General features: G+C 38.1%; 1 protein-coding gene across 1 annotated transcript in view; it reads left to right on the top strand.

Annotated features, from left to right (window-relative positions):
* The window catches only part of POU6F2 (POU class 6 homeobox 2), a 318,450-nt gene that overhangs the window by 119,488 nt on the left and 174,972 nt on the right, over positions 1 to 23,990 (top strand). The window contains exons 3-4 of the mRNA XM_072851409.1: positions 13,215 to 13,306; positions 14,261 to 14,489. Of these exons, the coding sequence (XP_072707510.1) occupies positions 13,215 to 13,306; positions 14,261 to 14,489 (321 nt within the window). The remainder of the gene's footprint in view (positions 1 to 13,214; positions 13,307 to 14,260; positions 14,490 to 23,990) is intronic.

Genomic DNA, 23,990 nt, shown 5'->3' with positions numbered 1-23,990 from the left:
CCAAACTGCATAGTCTTCTGTTGCTCATCAACTTGATTTATATTCTGTATCTATTTTAAAAGCATTTCCTGTGGTTGGGTTTTTTTGGCTTAGGTTAACAAAGTGTAGGAATGTGTCGCTACCCTCTGCTGTTTTGGGCAGCCCTGACTGTGGTCAGTTTTCAAAAAGAAAGGATTCAGAGGATGCTGTTGTACAATATACACCTCCTGTGCTTCTCTGCAGATAACCTGTAGGCTGCTGGAGCTGTGCAGAAGGGACTTGCATTTGTCCCTCGACCAGTGCTCTACAGTAATCTTATCCAAAAGCCAAATGCAGAGTTAGGACATATTTCAGCAGTGAACCAAGAGAGCAGCATCAGAACAGGAAAATTTTCATCGATAACAGGTCATGTGTTCAGCTAGCTAAGGAGGACGAAATAAAAAGATATTGTATCTATAAGTCTAAGTAAGCCTGTGGGTGTGTATTAAGGACTTAACTCAATTTGAAAAATGCTGCCCAAATTTGTTTCTGCTGTGAGTAAAGTGTTTCTAAGCCTCAGATGAGCCATTATATTTATCCAGCATGACATCTGTTAAAATATTTTTGAATGAAGAGCCTGTATGGAGCATACATAATAAGATAACTTTTGTGAGAATGTTTGTATTCCTGATAGACGAGAATGGCTCATTTGGAGCCATCCCAATTTTACGCTGTTTAGGAGGTGTGCTAGATCCCAGATGCAAACCCACAAGAAAATGTAATTAGTGACACAAAATTTAGTGCATATGCCCCACGGCTAGTTTTTACATTGCAGCAGATTTGCTGTTAATTTTTCTTCTTCTTCTTCGAAGTACTGAAAACAAGAGATTATCAAGTTAGGGACCTAATCACATCACAGAATCAAGTATTATCTTCCAGTGCTTCCATATCTTATTTTTTTCTTAAAGAATATATTTAAAGGGACCCGATTCTCTTTTCATTAAGAAAATAAAACAACCAGGCTCATAAACTTTGACCTTGGATTGTAATCTGGCAGGACCCAGCTAATGGAAACACTCCCACTGAAATAAAATGGTCAACTTTCTTGAGTAAAGATTTGTAGGTTCTGGCTTCTGGTTCAACAAGTTTCAGGCCAAAGCAAATTTTACAGCCAAGTTATAAATATTTGAAAAATTGGGAGCATAATGGAAATGCCAACACAACCTTACCATAGAGGCATAAGCAGCACGGTGTTATAATCTGGCAGTGCTGCTTTGACAGTGGTTATACGATAATGCAATCCAGGCCTGGAGCACTTTTAGCTAAATGTATCAATAGGAACCTAATTTACTTAGACCTTCATGTAGTCATTCACATTAAAAATCTCTAGCACTCTGATGTAGAGATCAAGACAGTTTCTTTCTACCTGATTTATACCAAACAGGTATATGTTAAAGTACACAATAAATAGGCAGAGTATTAAATTGCTGAGGTAGTGTTTCTTCAGACTTTTCTTCAGACCACCATTTACTAAACAGTATCATAAGAGCTATATATCCTTCGGAGTGTTAATATGTAACCAGAACAAACAGAGGACATAGGAAAGGTGGAGAAAAGTTAGATATATAAGCAAGAAAAAGTGAGTTATTGATTTTATTGACTGGTCTGTTAACTTCTGACATTGCAATAAAGCCTTATTTATTTGTATACAGAAGACTCAATTACATAGATACATATCATTTTAACAACTGGGTTATTTACAGGAGAATTGCAGCTTCATAAATAATATAGACCTGCATTTCTCAAGCTGATGTTTATCCATTGTTACCATTTAGGGAGTTGTGGTGTCCACAAATGCTCTTCAGAGGAAAGTCATTAGAATAACATTAAGTGAAAACATTGCTATTATAACAATACACATGCGAAGTACACTAACACATACAAGTGGTCTGCTTCACCATGACTGAAATAAAACCTACTGCATCCCGTTTTCTGTATACAACTGTCTTATGAATGTCAATTTTACATATTATGGTAAAGAGGTGGATTTTCCCTGGAAGCTCTTTAATACCTTTTTAACTGAGAAGACAGTAAGTATGGATATGAGTATTTTTTGTTTTGTTTTAGTGTGTTTTTAATCTAGATTGAGTTTTGAATCCAGACATCTCTTGCTGAGTTAAACCTACTTAGTGCGTTGTTATCTATATAATCAACAGGTCCTACAGAATAACAAGAGGAGCAGTCTGGGTAATGGTTAATGGAATGACTGATTGTGACCAGAATCTCACTTGGGACTATATAGTTGGTAGTAAGCAAATATTATTTCCTTCAGCAGCCAGCACGTGGAGAGAGTTAAGGAGAGGCAAGGTGAAGAGAGTAGGAGCTTTTTGTGCTGATATGAGGATGCAAGGAAGGCATGCAGTGGCTTTGTCCCAAAGACAACAAGAAGTTTTCCTGGAGAGCTGAGTGCAGATTCCTTCAACGTGGAGGAAAGGCAACTCTAGAGCCCAAGTGTGCAGATATTGCAGCATTTCCAACCTAAGTGTTTCCCCTAAAGATAGGGTAGTGTCAGATGATAAGAAGTCTGTAACTGGAGGAAGCTGCATACTGGCAATACCTCCCGATACAACCACTCTAACTGACATGCTTCTTTGGTCCAGGACTTCTCTAAGCTCTGAGGGCCTAACAATGCTCTCTGTGTGCGAGATGAAAAGGGCTGGTGAAGGTCTTGCAGGAATTCTGCGATGGTTGGGCATTGAGCCTAAATCTTGCTTTTGCCAGCCTAGCTCCTGATTTTTCTTTCCTTTATGGCAGCCATAAGGAACAGACTGTGGAAGTGTTGGCTATTTCAAACCAACCCTGGCTGTCTTTTGCATATCCTCAAAGCCAGGGATGCTAAAAGAATATATTAAGAAGGCAATGGCAATCCACTTGTGGAAAGCATGTCAGGTGTGCTGAGCCATTTGTTGGCTGCTGAGTGATCTGACTTGTAGGAAAGTAGGGCCCAGGGTCCTCTTTGCTCCAGGTCCTTTGTGCTGCACTGTGGCCAGACACAAGACAGCTTCTGTGTAGAAGCAACACAGCTATGTTAGAGTGGCATACAGTGTGCATGTACAGAGCATCACGTGAGCACAGCTGTGTAGCTTCTGCACCAGGACTGGCTTCTGTCAGCTCAGCTGGGAGTCTGGATAAAGAAGTTCAAATCTGTTTGTCTATATGTACCTCTAGACATTGTCTCATTTTGTAAATATGGCTAGATTCTTCTAAAGGGTTGCATGGGACAAAATGAGATGACAGAGCTCTTACAGAAATATAGAATAGTTAAAAAATGTTTTCTTTAAAAACATTTTTAGAAGGAATCAGTGATTACTTTTTGCCAAACACCAAATTATGTTTAGTAGGCACGTACGCATAGTCTGAGATCTGACATAATCCTCAAAATAAATAATATGACAAATGGAAGCTGATGCTGGTTTTGTGTTGTTGTGTAATGGAGTTAGAATAATGACAGGACAATAATATAATAGAATTCTGCAAAGCCCTCACTCTACTTGACTTTAAGTGGAAGTAAAATCTTAGAAATGAGAGGACAATAAAATAATGCTTTGTAAAAAGGATAAAAGAATAACGTTACCTAAGTCTATTAGTGACATAACACACTATGAATGCACTTAAATTAATAGCATCTTTTACCAGTAGATATTTTTCAATTACTGTAGTGCTGAAAAATAAACAGAACAATAATATAAAAATGAAAGGGATGTAGGAAACTGATTTGTTTAAAAATATGTATCTATATATAGAGAGGCATACATATATATATGAACACAAGCATTCTTATGGATTAGAAACAGTTTGTATATTCCATATAATTTAATCCTGTTAGGATGTATCGCAGTGCCCTCTCTCACTCTTTGAAGCAAGTTGCCTGCCACTTGGTATTTTGGCAAAGCTAAGTTGTGTGGCTTCTTTTCCCTTTTTTCCTTCCTGCACAGCATGTTGTTACAGAGAGGTCTTGCCATGACAAGGCATTACTAACCAGATCTTTCATGCAATATGGGGATATATGCCTGTTACGTGTAAAGCTTTTTTAACCTGTGCTGTATTCTTAAACCTTGCCTAGAGAACTAATCCAACACATGTGAAATACAGTGGGAGTTTGACTCACATAAAGGCAAGATCAACATATTACAGGAACAATATCCAAATGTTTGTCAACCACTTGGCTATTTTCCTGCAGACCTGTTTTAGGGTACTTTTAGTGTGCAAAAGACCATCTTAGTGGCTGCTGCAGAGTGTTTCACTATCATTGTCTGGTAAATAGCTGCTCAAATTCGGGAGGCAGACAGGATGATTATGCTGACTACTAGTTCTTTAGGTCTTTTTTATATTTTTAGCTTTTTGTCTACAGAGGAGGGAGGGAATGGAAGTATGTGGCGGGGGGGAACCTAACGCCCTTGCTGTGTGTTTTTAACTTGGTTTAGTGATGGTCAGGCTTGACATAGCTTGCAAGACCTGGCTGGCAGACTGAATGCTCTTTAAAAACAGATAAAGTGTTTGGGAACTCCTGGCAAAAGCTCCTTGTAAATAGTCACTACAATTGATTTCAGACAATAATAATGAGACAGAAGTTAATTCAGTTCAGGATTTACAAGATCTGGAGGCATGCGTACCATGAGTTTCTGCAGCTCCAAGCCAACGCTTTCATTTGAAATAATGGCTCACCCTGCTGAGCCACGTCATGAGAACTTGCTGCAGATATCAAATGGCACAGGCTGCTTTTGAAGGGGGAGGGCTGCTGAATTTTTGTAGCTAGGAATTTCTGAAGGTACATGTACAGCTAAATAGGTTTATAATGTAGCCTTACCAGTTTTGTGATTTAGTCTGATCTAGGAGTGTGGTCTCCTGCATACAGAGTTGCTGCCACTGTTAAGGTTTCCTCCTGGATCTCAACTGGACTCCTACAGTACGCTGCTCTGTGGGATGGCTCTTTCAAGAGTCTCAATAAAGTCTGAACAGCTGAACAACCTGTAATGAGACACCTGATGGTGCTGCCCCACAGGGCTGTGTAAAGACCACAGCAGAGAGTGTGAAATTGTTAAAGACACCACAGGGATGAAACCAGACAGTGAACTCAGTAGCAACAGTGATAAACCACTGTTGCTTGACCATACTTGCTGGTCAGGACGCTCCAGTAAGAGTTTACATATATTGTGGGGTGCATTTTGCTGAACGCTGTCTCTGCTGAAGATCTAAGTGGTAGGTGCTTTTACTGGGTTTAATTGAATGCTTCCTCCCTTAAGTGGATATTTCCCACTCACCGAACCAGATGATTTGAATTTCTAAACAGGCTCTCATAGGACTGGTAGGACACTAGGTTCATCCCCTCCCCACCTTACAGTTTTTTCTTTCCAGTCCCTGGAAGGTGTCAGAGCTGCGAGTTAAATTTCTGTCATCAGCCACCTACCTGTGCCCTATCCTTTGTAAATAAGTCTATCAATGTAACTTGTAAAAAGCAAAAGATATCAGACATGCTACCCTTTTTTTCCACCCAGAAGCCTGAATTACTGTGCACCAGAGGCTGTCTGCAGGTATTGCCTGGATTTCAGTTGCCTGTAGGGCCAGCAGCCAAGCCCATAATACGTAAATCATGCAAGGTTCCCCAGGCAAACAGCAATGTATATCATTATAAGATATCATCATAGTCTACCTTATTTTGGGGAGGGTACAGGAGTCAGATGGGGAGGGTGAGTGTCAGGAGGTTGGGGTTTTGGTGGAGAGCTTGTCCTCTGCCCTGTTAGAAATAAAAACACATGCATAGATAAATGCTGTAAAAACCATAAAGAAATCTTAGTTAGCTATAAAGATGGCAAACTGTAGCAGTTGTTCCAAAATAGATATTCTTTAATGTGCTCACTCTTTGGCATTTAGTAAGCTTCCAGGGATGGAAAGAAAGGAAAGTTTAATTTAGAGAAGCCTCCTGCCCTTCTTAGCTAGGGATCAGCTGCCCAACATGAAATAATAATGCATTCAACTGTCCATCTTCTGGTAAGTAACCTTTATCATCATTGCATTCACCAGCACTAACAGCAAACAGTGAGTATGAAATGTTGTATGAATTCAGGGAAAACTGATACGGTCTTTGTGACCTTAATGTGATTATATTTGTGCTAATGCATACAGTATAAAAGAAACTGGAACTCTCAATATGAAGGGTCCACTTCATAAAAAATGTATGTACCATTAACAAGGGATTTTTATGCACTGTACTTAGGGGGTGAAGAAAAGTAGAATGAGTCTATTTTGAATAAAGAACATACTTTTGCAATTATATCCCTTCATCTTTTCTGCAATAGTGACACTTTTCTCACACGAAGTATCTGAAGTGTAAGAATATTCATATAGGCAACAATAAGAAAAAAAATTCACTTGGGGAAAAGAGAAAGAAGAAAAAATAAGACAATGAAAGAGGAGCAAAAATAAAGATGGGAAAGAAGAAAATTTCAGGCAGTTGGGAGAGCTGGGTTTTTGCATTATCTGTGATTTTTGTGCCTTGGTATGGTAGTTTTTTTATTTGGTGGTAAATATAACTGGTGGTTGCCCAGGAGAAGTTCTCTGTAACATAAATCACTTTAATAGCCTCATTTTAATTATAAACAGTCATGGAGTTTTAATGTTATCAGTCCTGATCCAGAAAGATGCAGGTGTGTAAATACAAGCCAAGCTCTGTGCATGCAGGTAATGAGCACAGTGATTTCGGCTACCTTATGTGTCTTGCGGGAGAAGATCCTTTAGGAGAAAATATCCTCAGGGACCAGGCAAAGGCGAGATTTTGTGCTCTGCTGGCAGAATGATTTTGAGCTCTGCAGTGATTTTGGTAGCTTTGCAGTAGCAACTGTGTGGCAGTTTCAGATAAGTATAAAACTGTGGGGTTTTACTTACTTAAGTACTGAATGATACAGTCGTCAGTAAAGCAAATCTGCTCTATTCATTCTGCTGTCTAATTCAATCCATTTTGTATGCAGCATTTTTAGCTTTTCTGTACAGGATATTGCATTGACACCTATGTCAATATGGTAGATCAATATGGCATTTTCTTATCACACCACAAACATTTTCAAAGGTAAACTAGAAGGTTTTTGTACATAGGTACAGGAAAATTAAGAGTGAGAGTTAAGTTATATAAGTTGAGACAATCTGATGTTGTGGAAGATAAGCACAGTACTTGTACGTCGTGCTAAAATGATCGAACAGTAAAATAGTGATATCGACATTGCAACATTGTTAGGTTTCAGAGTTAACAGGTGCTGCTGGTAATTCTGCACACACCCAGATCTCTAGTTGTTTAGTTTTCTTTGTGAGGCTGAAATCGCTGCCTAAAAATAAAAGCTTAGAATCTGAAGTAGAGGTCAGCAGGAAAAGGTGAATTGTTTAATGGTCTGTGGGATAACCTGATACTTAGAGAAGTTTTATACAATCCAGATGAGTGAATTGTATGCCACATCTTGGTCATGGACTGGAAGAAGGCAACTATCTGACTAATTAAATTAAATATGAGAAGTCCAGGCTTAAATTCATACCTTTCAGTGGGTGATTCATTATTTTCATTTAATTTCTGAGCTTGATTTTCTTTGCTGAGGAAACAGGAATATCTCCTCTGATAACCATAGGATAATACTGATGAAAAATGGTTTCAGCATAAAATCTCAATTTTCTCTCCTGCAAGTATTGTAAAATTTAGATGTGTTTGTGAAATTCTGTGTAGCAATCTGATTACTAAGGTTTTATGATGAGGTGATTTGGAAAGGCTTCCTACCTATGTGTCCAACCTCTGAGGCAGCAGGAAAATGAAAATAGTGAAATTAAGAGCCACAATATGGTGCTTCATGGCAGAATAAGGATTGTTTGGAGGGAATGTTATGTTTTTTCATTATCAGCTGCATCTTTTTCTTTCAGCTATTAAATTTTGTTCAGCAAGATTGCTCCTGGTGTAATTGCTGACAATTAAAGGTTCATTTAATGAAGAGCTGAGTTACTTTAATCAGAGATGATGGACTTTCACACACCATACCCGATAATTTGAATATTATCAGTCAGTCTATTTAATTTCTTTTTAAAAGTTATCTATTTTTCTCCTGATAATATGGCTTATGACCTAAATGCAGCTATATTACATGCTCAGACTGTGAGTTTATTAGTTTTAAAAATATAAGACTATTTTTTCTCACAGGTAGTATTTTAACTTTAATTATTTCATTCTTAAAGCTGTATCTTTAATGTGAGTTGGCTCAATGAGTAAGAAAAAAGTCTACTCTTGATTTCATATTGTTACAGTTACTGAGAGATAAATACAAGTAATTTAATGTCACATTGTGGAACTGTATCTAAGGATTTTAGTATGAACTGTTGCTTGAAATGCTGTGTTCTTTCATTAATGTTGATTCATTTAAAATATTTGTTTAAATTAGTATCTCAGAAGGACTTACATATTCTTTTGATTACTGAAAATCTAGTATTATTAAATTTGATCCTGCTTGTTTTTCAAAGCAGAGTACTAAAGAGAGGTGGCCCAGCATCTCCCTGGTTCTGATACAAATGTGAGACACACTGAATTCATTTTTGAAGACTGTGAGGAAGTTATTTATGTCCAGATCATCTGCTGAGGCTAGTCCTATGCTGTGGTTTGAGCATTGGCTTTGAGTGAGTTTGGTGCAGAGTTTGAGAGGAGATGCCAGTGTGCATTGTGCCTTTGAGCAGGCAGAAGCACACATCTGCAGATGAACCAGGAGGTCCAGGACAGAGCTGGATGTACGTGTTTAATGCAGTCCATCATATATCCTGTAATGCTCTTCGGTATAGTCGCATTTGCCAGTCAGCTGCAGGTTCCCTGCAAGCATCAGACATCATGTGAGGCGAGGGCCACTGGGATGGGCAGTGCATCTGAGCGCAGGGTGCTGGGGAGCACATGCAGGTTCACCTTGCCGGAGCTGCTAGTAGCCCTGGAGCAGCCAAGGAGTCACAGAGCAGTTTTGTGCTTTGAGCCATGCTTTCCTGAACAGTGTAACTACAGCTTCAGAGATCTAGGTGCCTAAATGGTGCTGATTTGAGAACCCGGATCCGAGTCGCTCGGTCCATTAGTTGCTCATTCGTAAAGTGGGGATTAGAGCATTCCCTCCTTCATGGGGCACTGGGAGATAAAGACATTTAGAACTGAATTACCCGTTGTGTTGCTGAAGATGCATAAGAAACAAAAAGGAAGCAAACTGTGGAAAGCCTGTTTATGACTAGTGCGTTTACAGTTGTAATTTTGTAAGAGGCTCAGAGGCCTTGGGATGTGGAATTTTTTTTCCTTCTGATGTTTCTTTTGTGGTTTCCTCATTTTTAAACCAGGTATTGTTCAACAAGGTTTTTCGCTTGGTTTTGGGGAATTTATTTTTTTTCTTTTTGATAAGGGGAGAAGAAGGTTGCCTTTGTTTTACTTAGCTTTATTTTAAATAATAATTTATTTTAAGAGGGTTATTTTACAGTGTTTACAGTGCACTTCAATTTTTTATTGCGTCATGCCCTTCTAGCCCCTTGGCAGGATGAGAGGTGAGTGTATGTATTATATAATTTATAATTAATTTATGATGAATCACATATGATGAATACTGCTTATTAAATATTAAAGCCTTGTCTGCAGTCATGGCCGTACCATGGCAGTAGCACTCCTGTCTGTTCATATGGTACTACTGAGCAAACTCATTGACTTAGACTTTGATGGCAGTTATAAGACAAGTCTTAGCTCCCTGCCTAGGCAAATGGTGTTAAGGAGAATTACTTCTCTTTCCAGAGTAGATGCCCTGTTACTCCTTTCTCCCTGCCCCTTGTGCACCAGCAATCGGAGGTGTAATGAGAGTACAATCTCTCCAAAGTGTAGTTGAGAACAGAGAAGGTGCTGCTGGTAGCTCCCCAGCTCCATAGGAACTGCTATGAGTCCTGGTTCCTTGCCACCATACCCCTTGCTGATAGAAAGCTGAGCAGCGTTGCAGGATAGCCTAACAGGAGGTAATGGCCTGGACCGGGACAAGTGGAAAATCTAGGCTAGATTTTGACAGGCCATTTTTATTAGTGAGGACTGGAATTTGGACAGAGGAATAATTTACCTGCAGAGGTCATTCCTGCATCTGGAACTACTGCACTCCCAAATAAAGGTGGTAAAACAGAGGGGAAAAACAATGCAGCGGATTGTGCACTGCCAGTTTAGGACAATGGTCTTAATGAAGGTATTTTTCCAAATTAGTAGCAATGAGTCTGTGAATCAGAAATAGTCGCTGTGACACAGAGCTCTCCCAACTCCTCAGATCCTCTGAAATCAGAGGAATCCACCTGGTCAACATTATAAGGCAGAAAAGGAAAAGTAGCCTTCTACCAGTGTTTTGTGCTCTGCTTCGCCTTCCTGGGAGCTTTGACCTATGCGTCTCGCTGAAGATAGCGTACAGCAAGGAACAAATACTGTCACTGTGTGTGATGCAACAGAACTTAACCCTGAAATCCTTGCTTCACTGTATTTACTGCCAGCCCAGCAGGCAGATTTTCTTGCGCGTTTTGAAAAAAAATCTTGACTCTTGAGTGGCTGTTATAGCAGGTAGATTAGAAGGGGCATGAGAGGAAATGTAAGAATTTCAGTCTGAGAACATGGCATGCATAATTTCATATAGGGTGCCATGTAAGACCACATTCATGCACGTGAAAGTGAGTGCTGTTTTGCCGAGATTCCTGCATCATATGAAAAGTGAGCTAGAAGCAGCAGGCAGAGCATTCGAGCACTGAAATAAAAAGATACATCATCTGCGATGAGTGACCATATGAAAGGAGTGTAATCCTAAGTGATTCCAATTAGTACAATGCAAAAGGAAAGCAGTGTAATTAATTTTGGTTTTATGGTCCTGTATAACCCACTTGTACAACACACAGCTTGTGAGATGAAATATTGCAAAATCCTTAGGGTACGGATAACAGAAAACAGTGGCTCTTAGGATAGCTGCACCATGGAAAAAAATACTGAAGCACAGGCATATTTCTTCAGAACTTCTTATTTATTTTCTGAAAGCTCAAGCTATAGTAATCGCAATAAAATCTAATTCTAGTGAATATTTGACTCCAGTTTTGTTCTTCTCACAAAGCTTTCATAGGACAATTTAATGACATGACAGGTTATCAGGAGCTTGTTTTAATATTAATTAAATCACACACAAAGACAAAATTCTCAGCCCTTAAAATTACATAAACAAAATTGATTTAAAAGATTTGATCTTAATGGGGAGTGATATATTCATTGGTATTGAGCCTTTGATCTAATATCACTTTATACATACAGCTGTAATGAGAAGATTAAAAAAAACCCATACCAATATGTGGAAATTACCAAAGGTAAAATTGTGTTTAGTAACATAGCACTTTATTTTGTATAGGAGGAACCCATATTGAAGGAAACCTATCTTTGGTCTTAGGGATGGCAGCAGCACTAGGATTGTAATGCATTTGAAAGAAACAGTTTTCACTGAATCTTGCATATCTAGTTATATTTCTTTCTTTTCAAGTAACTTGGATGAGTAAATTGCACATAAAAAATTTAGTGACTGGGTCTCTTTTTGCATGTTATTAGGCAATTGTTGGAGTCCTCACCGATTATGGTAGGTCAGCTTATTCTCATTATTAAATGAGAGTGGTCATTAAAATGCCAAACGTATTTTTATAGAATTCACTTTATAAAATGTCAGCAAGTCTGTATGTTTTTATTAGTTCTAAATCAGATATTTCAATAGACCGTTTGTAAGTATTCCCAAAGCAACGTCCATTTCTGACTTTTTGAGACCACACAAAAATATTACAAATTAATCAGATTTTCAGATTTCTGCATAATAGCTCTGCACATTTATTGTTTAATCGTGTTCTAAAATGCTGTTATGATTGACACCTTGCTGTAGAGATAGAAGTCAATTGAATAATATGTAGCAGTCAATTTTATTTGTACCTTAATGTGCTGAAGTATTTTTTTTTCACATTTCCATTATTTATAAGTCTGTCCCCTTGGAGAATATATAGAAGAATTTGTTTTAAATGAGCTGCTAATACCCTCTTTAAAATTTATAACAGAATCGTATCCTTTTTCCTTACTGCACCAGGGTGTGCCAATAAACTGGTTCTGAATTATCTTGCACTTGCTATTTTTATAGGACAAACATTGGAACAGAGCATCTCATTAAGGTTTACTTAGAACGGGGTTTCAACCACTCATCAGAAAAAAACTAACAGAACAGGAGCTATCGTACCAACCAGGAAACCTGACGCTGTTGCCAGGGTTTTCTTTTTAAGAGACCACAGTACTTTTGCAGCTACTTTTGATACTTGCTGTCATTCTTTCAGCTTCAAAGATAAATGTGTGCCTGATCATGCCATCAGCGCTGAAAAACTTTGTGAATCAATGCGAGTCCTTCACCCGGAGGAAATGGAGGATTGGGACGTAGTTTTGAAAACATCTTGGTACTTTCTTACAACTGATAGGACGTTTTTCTTTCTCTTTTTCCTTTTCAAATCTGTACTGCAGACTTCAGCGAAATCCAGTAGGGCTGGACTGTGTTCTGTGCTTAGCAAGTCATTAGTGCCCAGCATATAGTTCGATTGTTGGATATTGATCATCTCAATAAATGCTGGAAATCCTTGGTTTCACAGAATTTTGCTCACCCCCTACATGCAATTTAGAAAACAAGCTGTCATTTGGAAGCATACCTGTTTTCAGTTTTCATAGTGCCTTTTTATTGCGCATAGTACAGCCTTTGCTGCCTCAGTAACTGACAAAAGAAAATACTTTATTAAGATACAAAGTAGATGTTACTTGATTGTTTTTCAGATAATTTTTGCTTTCAGAAATTAGAATGGCTGATGCTCACCTAAGCGTAAAAAATGCAGTTCCCACACACACTGAGTGCTCATGTACTGTATGTAAATTGATGTATAATGCAACCCACATTAGCTGGGTTGATGATAGCTTCAGTTTCATTGCTGTCAGATTTTTGTAGCTCCTTGAATGAGCTGGCTGGTCTGAATGAATGTTAGCATAATTTATGCAGCTGATAAGTGATTTGAGTGCTTGAGTTATTGATAAAGCACTTTAACATATCATTTTCAGCTTGATGTTATGTGACATCAGAGAAGAAGGTAATGTACCAGTCCCCAGGCTTGATATTAAAGTCAATCTGCTCTTTGGATTTCAGAGGCCAGAGGAAACACAGTGCTGCCTGACACGAGCCCAGCAGACCAGCACCAACCCAGTCAGTCCCATCCTGCGTTCCCTGTTGGGCCTCAGGTCAGTATCTTTTCTTTCGACTAATCAAGACGTGCAGTTTGATGAAAAGTAAGTAACTGCGATTGATCATCTTTGATCTGTGTAATGTAGAAAATGTGATTCTGTTTGGCTGCATTTAGAGTAACAAAAAGGGAGCATGTATGTATCATGTATAAGTTTTTAAAGTATTTGTTTGGAAAGATTAGCTTTTTGTATGTTTTTCTAAAACAAAACCTAAGCAGTTTTGCATATTTAGGAGGTTAAATTATTTGAATTTCTTATATAAGTTATTTTTGAAATACATGTCATAATTTAATATTAAAAAGCTTGTGCAATTTTAATGCAACCTTATTGGCTCTGACAGTTCTGCCTGTCACACACAGCTTCTGCATTAGTAAAGGTATTTCATTATCTTTTATGCCAGGTATTTATTTTCTTTAGAGCAAAATGTAGGCATAATAGTATGGCACTGTATAACATTTTAAAAGATTTCCCCTATCACTTCATAGTTTTATCCAAGTTCAGATATACTCTTAAGAAGGTACTCAATGTTCTTCCACTTCCCAGGACAGTCTTGGTCCACATAGCTTCTGGTAATTGTTACTGTAGTATTTTCAGCTTTTACCAATCAGTATACAACTGGGAAAATTTGGGAAATGTTGGCATTTAGGTACTTGTAGGCTGACTTGAGTTAGGCCTTCTTGTGTTCATAAATTATCTTTGGTGCATATGTAATGAATTTTCCAGTCTAGATTCAACTGGGATTGCTACCATGCTACGTGACTGTAAGGCTTACAGCTTCAGCCTGTCAAGTTTGTCAAAACTTTCTGTGTTGGTGAAAATGTGTGCTTGAAGATACTGGAAGCAGTGCATGTCTATAATGGAACACGAAAGGATCCCAAGCCTGAAGAGTTATAAGTGTGTAATACCGAACTATGCACAGTAAAATAGGCTTGCTGTCTGTGTTTTTTACAGCCATTACTGACAGCCCAACAGTTAGCCTCAGCAGTAGCGGGGGTAATGCCAGGAGGCACTCCAGCCCTGAATCAGCCGATCCTTATTCCTTTCAACATGGCTGGGCAGCTGGGGGGCCAACAAGGACTCGTCCTAACTCTACCTACAGCGAATCTCACCAACATCCAAGGACTGGTAGCAGCAGCTGCAGCAGGAGGCATCATGACTTTGCCATTGCAAAATCTACAAGGTAAGTCACGTTTAGCATTTTTCTAATAGGTTCTTTTGCCTGTTTGTTTCACTTCATCTCTCTCTTTTAAACCAAGTGATCTCTTTTTCCAATGAAATGTTGCTCTTGATGCATACTGAAAGTTAATACTTATTGTTTTTGAATACTTGAGAGGTACCTACGGGGTATTTGCATTTTTATAAAAAGATTGGAGGTTGGGTCTTAGATTCTATGGGTCAGTAATGTAAAGTACTTGAATGATTCATTAGGCTTTTCTGTCATCAGTGATCAATGTTACCTACTCACAGTTCACTTTAAAATTTCAAATAGCAGCAAGAAGACAAGTATTCTGTTTCACCACTGCTGATTAGGGTAGCTGAATGAATAGGGACAACTGAAAACACAGTATTGCATTAAAATCACTTTTAAAAAAAACTTTTATTATAAAATCATTTTTCTCAGCTGCCATCAGTGCCCCAGATATGCGTTCTTGTTCTTGCTGTGGGAGTTCTGCTCTGTCAGTAAGGTTCTGCCATCCTCATCCAAGCTATTGAGGGAGTTACATGACTCCAAAGTCACAAGCATAAAGTTCATCTCTGTGTGTATCCTCCCCATTGTCTGAGCTGTTTGCAACAGTTCTACCCTAACATATCTGCTGCATTCTCCCTGTGGTCTAAAATCAGACTAAAAAGCAGTTCTATAAGATCCTTGTTCTTCCCTAATATTCTCTGCTGTTCAATCAATGTGTCTAACACCATTAGAAACAGTACTCAATCCAAGAATATATGATAAAAAATACAGATGTATTTATTTACTACTCCTAATTATGTTGATTGCTTCTCAGAAAGCAATTGTTGTTAAACAGAACTGAACCAAGTACAGCAAGATAAGTATTAGCCAATATCTTACAATAGAATTGTAGAGCTTTAATGGAAGAGGATGGTAAGGAAGTGATTGACCAGTGTGAAAGTGGTAAAGGTGTGAGCAGGAAGTAGCAAAATAAAGCTTTAGCTCTTTCAATTTATTTATTTATTTGTTTGTTTACATTTCTTGCTGATGTAAATGGTAGGAAATGTTTTCCTCAAATGAAATGGTAATTTTTTTAAATGAATGATCTGTGCTGTGCCCTGAGTACTTTTTAAACTCTGGTGGCTGCTGATTACCAGATGAATTGTTTGAAGCACCAAATCCTACAGGTTGTGAAACAGAGAAAAGGAAGAGACAGCTCATGTGTTGAACAAACTCCCTTACAAACCACATGCATAGTACTCTCACCTGTTGGAGCAACTACTTGCCTTTACCTTGTGCATGTTTTAAAGTTTAATGTCAACAGACCTCTCTTATCATAGTTGTAAATGGTTTTCACTTTAATGTTTAAAATAATGTCTCTCTCATACCATTAAGCTGCACCGAAGAACCTGTCATCCATAAATCATGGATGAAAAGGACACACTAATGCACAAATTTTGCTTGTTTAAAATTTGAGAGTGCATGTAAAGTAGGGAACTGGAGATTAAAAAAATAATGCGGGAACAGGAGCGGGTAAAAGCAGATATAACAAAGTGAAAGGGAAGTGGCTTTTTAGCGTAGGTGGATGATGAAATCTTAATGAAGAAACAAGCATTATAAAAATGTATCCTTCCACTCTGGAGTGCTCCAGGTTATAGTTGCTGGGTACGTAGTATTATAAATAAACATAAGCTTGTGCAGTTCTTACGTCATTTATTCACCCCATGTTGCAAAGCTGAAGAGTAGGGATTAAGCCAGGCAACCTTTGCTCTTTAGTTTAGCCATGGATGTCTAATTGCTAGCTAAAAGGTGTAACTGCTGCCAAATAAATTTTGCAAGCAATGACCTTACCAGATGAAAAGGTTTCCTCTATAATCTTTACTGATAGATAGAAGCATTGGATCAAATAGGGACTTGATGGAGCATCAGGTGCAGTTCCCTGTGTATGGGTCCAATCACACCTTCCATAAAGTAGCTGAAAGGAACAGAACCCATGAATTCATTTAGTTGCATTGCTGTTTGTTGTCTTCTCTAGCCTTCCCTCCCAATCCTCTAATCAAGTACCACTGCCCTCATTATTTGGAAGTGAAACTGATACACAAGGAAATGAAGTAACTTGGTCAAGATAGCCCTTAAGAGCCCTAAATCACAGTTGTAAGCTTCTGTTGCTTCTTATATAGCCCACTACCCAATGCATGCGTGAATGAAGGTAGGAGTCAGGTGAGAGTGCTGTGTTTCTAGAGAACATCTTGAGCTGTGTGGTATCATCAGTTCCATTGCACCTGATTGATGTCTGGTCCCTGTTTTTTGTAGTTATTTGCAAGTTAATCATAGAAAGTGTGTTCTGTTTTGTAGCCAGCACTTTTGTAAGTATACTCATAGAAGCCCACACTTCAACACAGTTTTGGTAATTCCTGCCCTTTGGGCAAAATCAGACCATATTCATCAACTTCCATCTCTCTTAAACCTCACTGTGGCATGGTCAACCTAGACGACTGGGGGACATGTTTTCATGCTGTTTTCTAACCTGTCTTATTACTCCTATTGTTGTCATGTCTGCTATCCCTGAATTTCAAGTGCAGTCAAGCATAGATGTTCACAGCTCCTGTGAGCTGGGTCTTCTCCTGTCTTCTTTTTCTTCTCTCATCAGTAAGCTTCTACACCTCTTCATCACAAACTACCCCAGCTAGGTAACTCAAAAGACACCCTTAAGACTTTTTGAATAATGTATGAATTCAGAAAAGTTCTGATCTAACAGAGTACTTGAATTCATACTAAACGTTGATCAAGGGAGTAATCCCACTACATTTTGTGTGATCCACATATAAGTTTAACTGATTTTCTTCTCAGGGACCTTCAGGTCTGGTTCAGGGTGATAAGTATGAGACCTCAGGGTGACTGGATAAAACAATGAAAACCCTTGCTTGTGGAAAGAGAAAAGAGCATTCAGTGTTAGGTATCATAGAGAAGATATGTTAAGTACTTAAAATGATAAAACAAGAGTTTATTTAAAAATTCAAGACATGGGTAAAATGGAGCAATTAATGATATGGAAATTACTCAGTATAACTTATTCAGTGAAATTACCTATTCTTCAGTTGTCAGTTACTTATAAATAACATTATTTTTTTTCCCCAATGTATTTATGTTAAATTATTCAGTTGTTATATGGTCCTGATCCACCACTAAGTCAACAGGAATTTTGTTGCTGTAAGTGAAAAGAGGTTTAGACTAAGCCTCTTTCAAAAATACTTTTCTTGATACATACTTGATTATTTTCTGTTCATTACACTATGTAATTTGCCATACACACTGCTATACTGTGTCTGTTCCCTGAGCAAATAAGTCAAATACGTGTGAACAGAAGGAAGGAAGGTAAATTTGTAAATTCTTGCTGTGAAACTTACAAAAATATGTTTTACCTGGCTCCTATTAAGCAAATTTCATATGCACAAGGAATATGCAAATAATACAATTTACTGAGGGTTGCCAGAGGGTTGGTGGCAGAATAGAGCTATCTGCTTTAGAGTAAACAGAAATCCCTGAACGTAACACAGATTCACCTATGGAACTTTGGCTTTCCACCAACAGTTCTTTGAAGAAAACAATAAAATCAACAACCATAACTTTTTTCTGTAATCCACTAAAAGCACTGAAGATAAGAGTTCAAAAACCATCCCAGAAAGCTGTTGTCCCAAGAAATGTACCCACCTGTTTTCCCCTCACCATTTCTTAGAATTACACCTGGAACACAGCCATGCTTTCCTAACCAGCAAAAATTTTGGAGGTGTCACAACAGCAATGGTGAGGTGGTGAGCAGGGAAAAAGTAAGGCAGGTAGCCTACACAATGTGTTGCCTGTCTGTTGGTTTTAGTCCATTGCTTCTTGGCCTGTCCTTATTGACTTAATGCAGAAAACACTTTGCCAGCTTTCCTCTTATTGTCCATACTGGTGTTCATCAATATTCAACTTTCCATCTTTGGGAAACTTTTCTCTGAGCTGAATAGTTTCAGTTTCTGCATCTCCTGTGCCAGGTCAGATTTCTCTAGGTTTTGGGGCGACTGTGCTCTTTTTTTTTTTTATTTTAGTTATCCTTCTCAAGAGTCTCTCCAAGGAACTAGTAGTTGCTTAATCTCAGAGTATTCAGTAATGCCTGGGAGCTGATATTCATGGAAAGACATTCTCTCCTTAAGCCCATCTGATTTTTATGTCTCAGTGTAATATTTCTGTATATCTGAACAGAAAGATACCTTTTTTGTAGGCTGAGTTTGTTCTGTCTTGTTTTCTTAATATCATTTTTAACCCTGTTGATTTCATGATGAAATCACTGAGAAATGGGAAGGTATTCCAGTGCTGAGGAGTTGCTAAAGGCTGTCCTCTCATTTCATTCACTTTTCCATGACAGCCAAAGCAGTTTTAGCTAAAAAGTTAATGTATTCTAGCTATCCTTTTAGTATAGTATAAACGTTTGAAATGAGAAGAAACTAGCACGGTGTTGCTTGCCATCTCAATGCTGGCCACTCGCGCACCATGGATAACAATTTGGTAGTCTCTCTGCAAAGGGTTGCCCCAAATATATTACCTCACATAATAATGGCACAACAGTGTTTAAGATGTCTCCACCAATATGGAGCTTGAATGAACCTTGAAAGAAATCAACAAGTTGGAGATTCTAGCCTCATGGCACTGAAACTTTATGTATCTTATTTTCACTACACATTGTACTGTTCCTAAAGTGGATGTCAATAATTTATTTCCAGGCCGGAGTTTCTCAATCTTGAGTTCTGAAAGAAATGAGAACAAACTATCTCCCCAAATCATTAGTGAAAGGCTTCAGTGCTGAAAGGAAGCCTTACATGGCTGAAAATGTGAAATCATTAAATTACATTATTTAAACAGCAGCAGGTCATATTTTAGCTGCAATACAATGGAAGGGGAAATGTATTCAACATCTTGAGAGCTAGGAGACAGCCATTAAAAGGCACTGATATGGGTAACAATAGACATAGATGATGGTAAAAAAAAAATTAAAAAGGCTTTTTTTAATGTGGAGATCAGTCAAATTGAATGTTGGGTAAAGACAATGTTAACAAAAAGGGGAAAAAAAGTATTGTTTACATTTATTAGATCTTGTTTCATCTGAACATAGATTTGTATCATTAATTGTGCAACAGATCAAGTAAACATGCTCTGCCTCCATTCCCCCATGTACACACACCTTAAAAATCAGAAATCAGAGAGAGATGAAAAACAAAAAAGAGACAGAAAAGAAGTAAACTACAAACCTCAATTGCTTACTGATCTAGAGTCCAAATTCCAGTATTTTAGAACATTTTCTCCTTTTAACTAAAGTGATGCAGTCCCTATTCATTTGTATTCCCCTTCAAGTAACATGAAATAGCTTTCAGAGTCTGCAGAAAGGCAGTGTTTCACTTATGTATTTTAATGAGCACCAATGTCAGTAATAATCAAAATGATGTTTCACTTAGAGGAATAGTTTATTCCCAGGTACTTCTGCAGTGTACTAACATAACCAGAACAAGAATGACAAGAACCAAGAAAAGGAGCTGCACTCACTAGCAATTTCTGTGAAGTCCTCAAACTAAATATACCTCTCCTATCACTGTATAAACGCTGCACATAATGCAGTCACTGTGAAGGGCTCACTTACACAAAGAAGGGGTTAGCCAACCCCTAAGACTAACCTCCCTACCTTAGTACATGGAAGGAAATGGGAGAAATTTGTGCATCCTTAAGCACACTGTGGCATGCACAGAGCACTGTGGCATGCACAGTGGCTGCTATGGATTAGCAATCACTACAGCAGGTTTCCTCAGGCTAACAGCTGTATCCCATCCAAACTGTGTTGTAGGGGACCTGAAGTAATAGGCAGAGATCCCTAAAGATGGGGTAGGTAGAAGGTTTTGTGTCTCAGTGTGGTCTCCGAGGAAACGTACTGTTTGGGAGGCCTAACATTTGCTTTTGGGAGAAAGGGCAAAAACTGCTTTTCTGAAGGTAGTACAGAAAGAACCTTACTGGGCTCTTTGTTTGTTTGTTTGTTTTTCCCCCAACATACAAGGCTTCTCCTGTGGGAATGCTGTGGCCCCATGTTAATTGCTCATCTTGTTCAGTGGCAAATTGCTGCCTTCACAGAGAGAATGTGAAAGGTTCAGGGCTTTATTAGTTACTAGTTGTTTATTGATCACTCCCAGTGTGTTAGCTATTTGTTGTTTGGATTTTCTGCCCCATAAGTTAAAGGCCTACTGTCAGAGACATTAAAATGCAGTAGTCTTAATGCCTGTGTGCTCTGTTGTTGGACTTCCACCCAAAATAGACCCCAGACGTGCCTATTTTTTCGCTACTGATGGTTATGGATCGACATCAGTGAGGAGTAATGATGTGATGTAGATCAAATTAATTCTGAAATCAAAGTGTTCACACCTACTTAAACTTTGCGGGCCAAGTTTTGGCAGAGTCTAAGTTTCCAGACTTGTATGCCAAGAAGCAGATGGGAAAGACATAAGTAGTCTGCTCCTCTCCAAAGTTTCCACCAAAAACCTATTGGTTAACTGCCCTCTAGCAGACATGATCACTAGGCTAGGAGTTGTGCCGTGACTGGTATGCAAGACCTGGGCATTTCTGGCAATGTACCCCTTTATTCAGCCCTTACTCAGACTGATACTGCTCCTGGCAGGAATATTCTGTGTGCAGGATTATAAATGAAATTTCTGTCAACCAGAACATGGATGCATTTTAATGCTGCTTTTAAAGTATATCTTTGCACCTGTTTCCAGGAGCCTTTAATCTTCTTCTTGAATTTAGACCATGACAATTTAAATTAATGTAGAGAAAACTCATTCCAATAATGTTAAGCACTTAACTTACTGTAATCTTACAAAAGCCAAGAAATTTCAAATGCAAGTGAAAATCCTAGCTAGTGTTTGTCACTTTGTTCCTCACCTCTGCATTGTAGTATACATGCTACATGCACTGATAGATCACATGCAAATAGATAGGTACATCTATATGGTATGTGCATATATGACTCATATGCTGATCCAAGACTCCTTACTGCAATAGAGTGAGTTACAGAAGGATTACCAGGATGGATTTGCAGCCTTCACTCTTAATTTCCTTGCCTTAGTGGATTTAAGTCAGACGTTTATAGTCTTTGTGGTTTAATTTCCTTTGTTTTTCCATGGTGTTTGTATTAATAAAATCCCTATGATTCATGTTTTAAAAACGCCCTGGATACAAACTTGTATTCCTGATAGACCAGCGAGATTCTAATCAAGTACATATATATTTAGGGACTCGTAAAAACAACAAAGGCTTTACTGACCAACAGGGTTTACAGGCATTTTTAATAGTGTGAATTTTGGATGCATAGAACATGCAAGTTAACCACCTGGGAGACAATTTTTTAAATGAAATTTCTTTAAAGTCTGTGTGGTTCTGTACCACAGAAGCACACGCCTCCTCTTTTTTTGGACACCTCCTCTTTTTCTTTTTTTTTTTTTTAATTGTCATGGAAAGTTCTGAAGATGTCTTATGACTTTCTTATTAAAATCTTAAAGTTTAAACATCTTGAAACATTTTACAGCATCTTTTTTTTTTTCTTTTTTTGAGAAAAAAATTTCTCCTCTAGAGCCACTGAGATTGCTCTAGAAATGGGAACAGGACCTGTCTGGTGACATCAGCAACGATGAAAGTGAAACTCCTTGGGTTTTCTCATCCCCAGACCTCTATGCAATTTTACGTCCTTTGGGTAGAATTCTGTACTCATGGAGATCTTCAAGCCTCGATCTCATTTTGCTACCTATCCCTGAAGCCGCTTTCATTTCTTGAACATTTTGTCCTTACAAGCCTATTGCTCTGACAGATGTAGCAGAGAGCACAGACGTTAGACCTGTGTTCTGCTCTGCGCTCCACCCCAGATGTCCCATGTAATGGCAGACAATTCATGTGTGTTTTCTGCAACTCTCTTCCCACCTGTAAATGAATGTGCGGGTAGTTAGCACTATGCTTTCCTACAAAGTGGCTTAAATCACTACTGTTAGATGCCTTGAGCTCCTCAGACACAGCTAGATCTTTGCTAAATTCTTAAGTTTTATCCTGGTTCATAGACCTAAAAGAGGCTAAGCTCTTTTTCAGTAGCTGCAATAATAAGGTGAATTTTCCTTACTTGGGATCTACAGTGACCTTTTCCAGCCCATAGAAGGACTGGAAGTTTCCACCAAGGTTAGTAAGATCCAACCTAATACGGATTCTTAGACATTGCCTGCTATAAGATTTTTTTCTTATTTATTTTAACATGAATATTGCTTTTAAACTTAATCAACTGTAGATTTGACATATCTTACAGACTATTCTTTCACTTGGTTGTGTTTTGTTATGATAAATTATGCGATGTTAAAAAGAAATTTTCAGCATAAAGACAAGTTTCTCATCTCACTTCCGTGATTAATTCTATTCAAGTGAATGCTGATGCTTTGGATTTACATAATCTGATCCTTGGATATCTTTCCCTTTCTGTTTCTCAGATCCCATTTCAGTCTCTTGTCCCTTTCCTCATCCAGTGCTGTTTGTTTCTGTCCATCCTTTATATTTCAGCTTTTTTAAAAGTTATTCACAACCCAAATATTCCTGAGTGTATTTTGTACTGGGCAGATGATTTCCCATTACATCAGCAGTAATAAATGAAGAAGAGGTAAATGTCTGGAGGTGATAAACCTGTTGTAATTTTCCCAGTATATTGGGCCTCTGTATTTTAGAAGATGCAGTTGTAACAGGACATGAATCCTGTATAAAAAGCAAGGAAATGATAGGAGTACATTTTCAGGAAATTCACTTATTGGCAACCTGAAAGTTGTTTCTTTTATTTTGTTTCTTTTTAAAAGGATAAAACCTCTCAAGAACAAATTTTGTACATGTTCTCTGAAAACTGTAAGTCTAGCAATCTGAACAGAGCAATCATTTTCAGATTCTCTCTTCAAGATTTTGGCTTTTCCTTTCCCAAATCAGTGCGTGTGAACTGTAAAGGAAGACCGTGTTCCCCTCTCACCACTGTAGCATCTTTAAAAAAAATTCAGTCCTGGCTTTTTTTTTCCCCTCGTTCATTTTACTGGTAACAAAATCAGTTCTTTAAATCTTTGTTTTACCCTGCTTTAGCAGGAGTGGTAGTTCAAAGTTATGTCTTATGAAATTACATTTATCTAATATGAGCACCTTGGCCAGTTGCAACCAAAATTAAAAACATATACTATTTGTTCCATTTGTCAGAAGAATTTCATTGGTTGTAAGTGTAAGACTTATCAAGTGTATCTTTATGCATTTATGTTCCCATGAGTGCCATTATTTTAAAATTTCTTAGTGGTATTTATATATATTCAACGTTTGACATCAGATAATTTGAGTTTGCTATGTTTGTGAGATAACTCACAAGGGAGAATGTTGTATTAAATAAATAATAGAGATAAATTTTATACTTCCATATATTTCAAAGCTAATGCA

The sequence above is a fragment of the Ciconia boyciana genome, chromosome 2, assembly GCF_034638445.1.
Source record: "Ciconia boyciana chromosome 2, ASM3463844v1, whole genome shotgun sequence".
In the NCBI taxonomy this organism is placed as follows: domain Eukaryota; kingdom Metazoa; phylum Chordata; class Aves; order Ciconiiformes; family Ciconiidae; genus Ciconia; species Ciconia boyciana.
The sequence above is the reverse complement of the archived record's forward strand: the minus strand, read 5'-3'. Positions and strand labels throughout refer to the sequence as shown.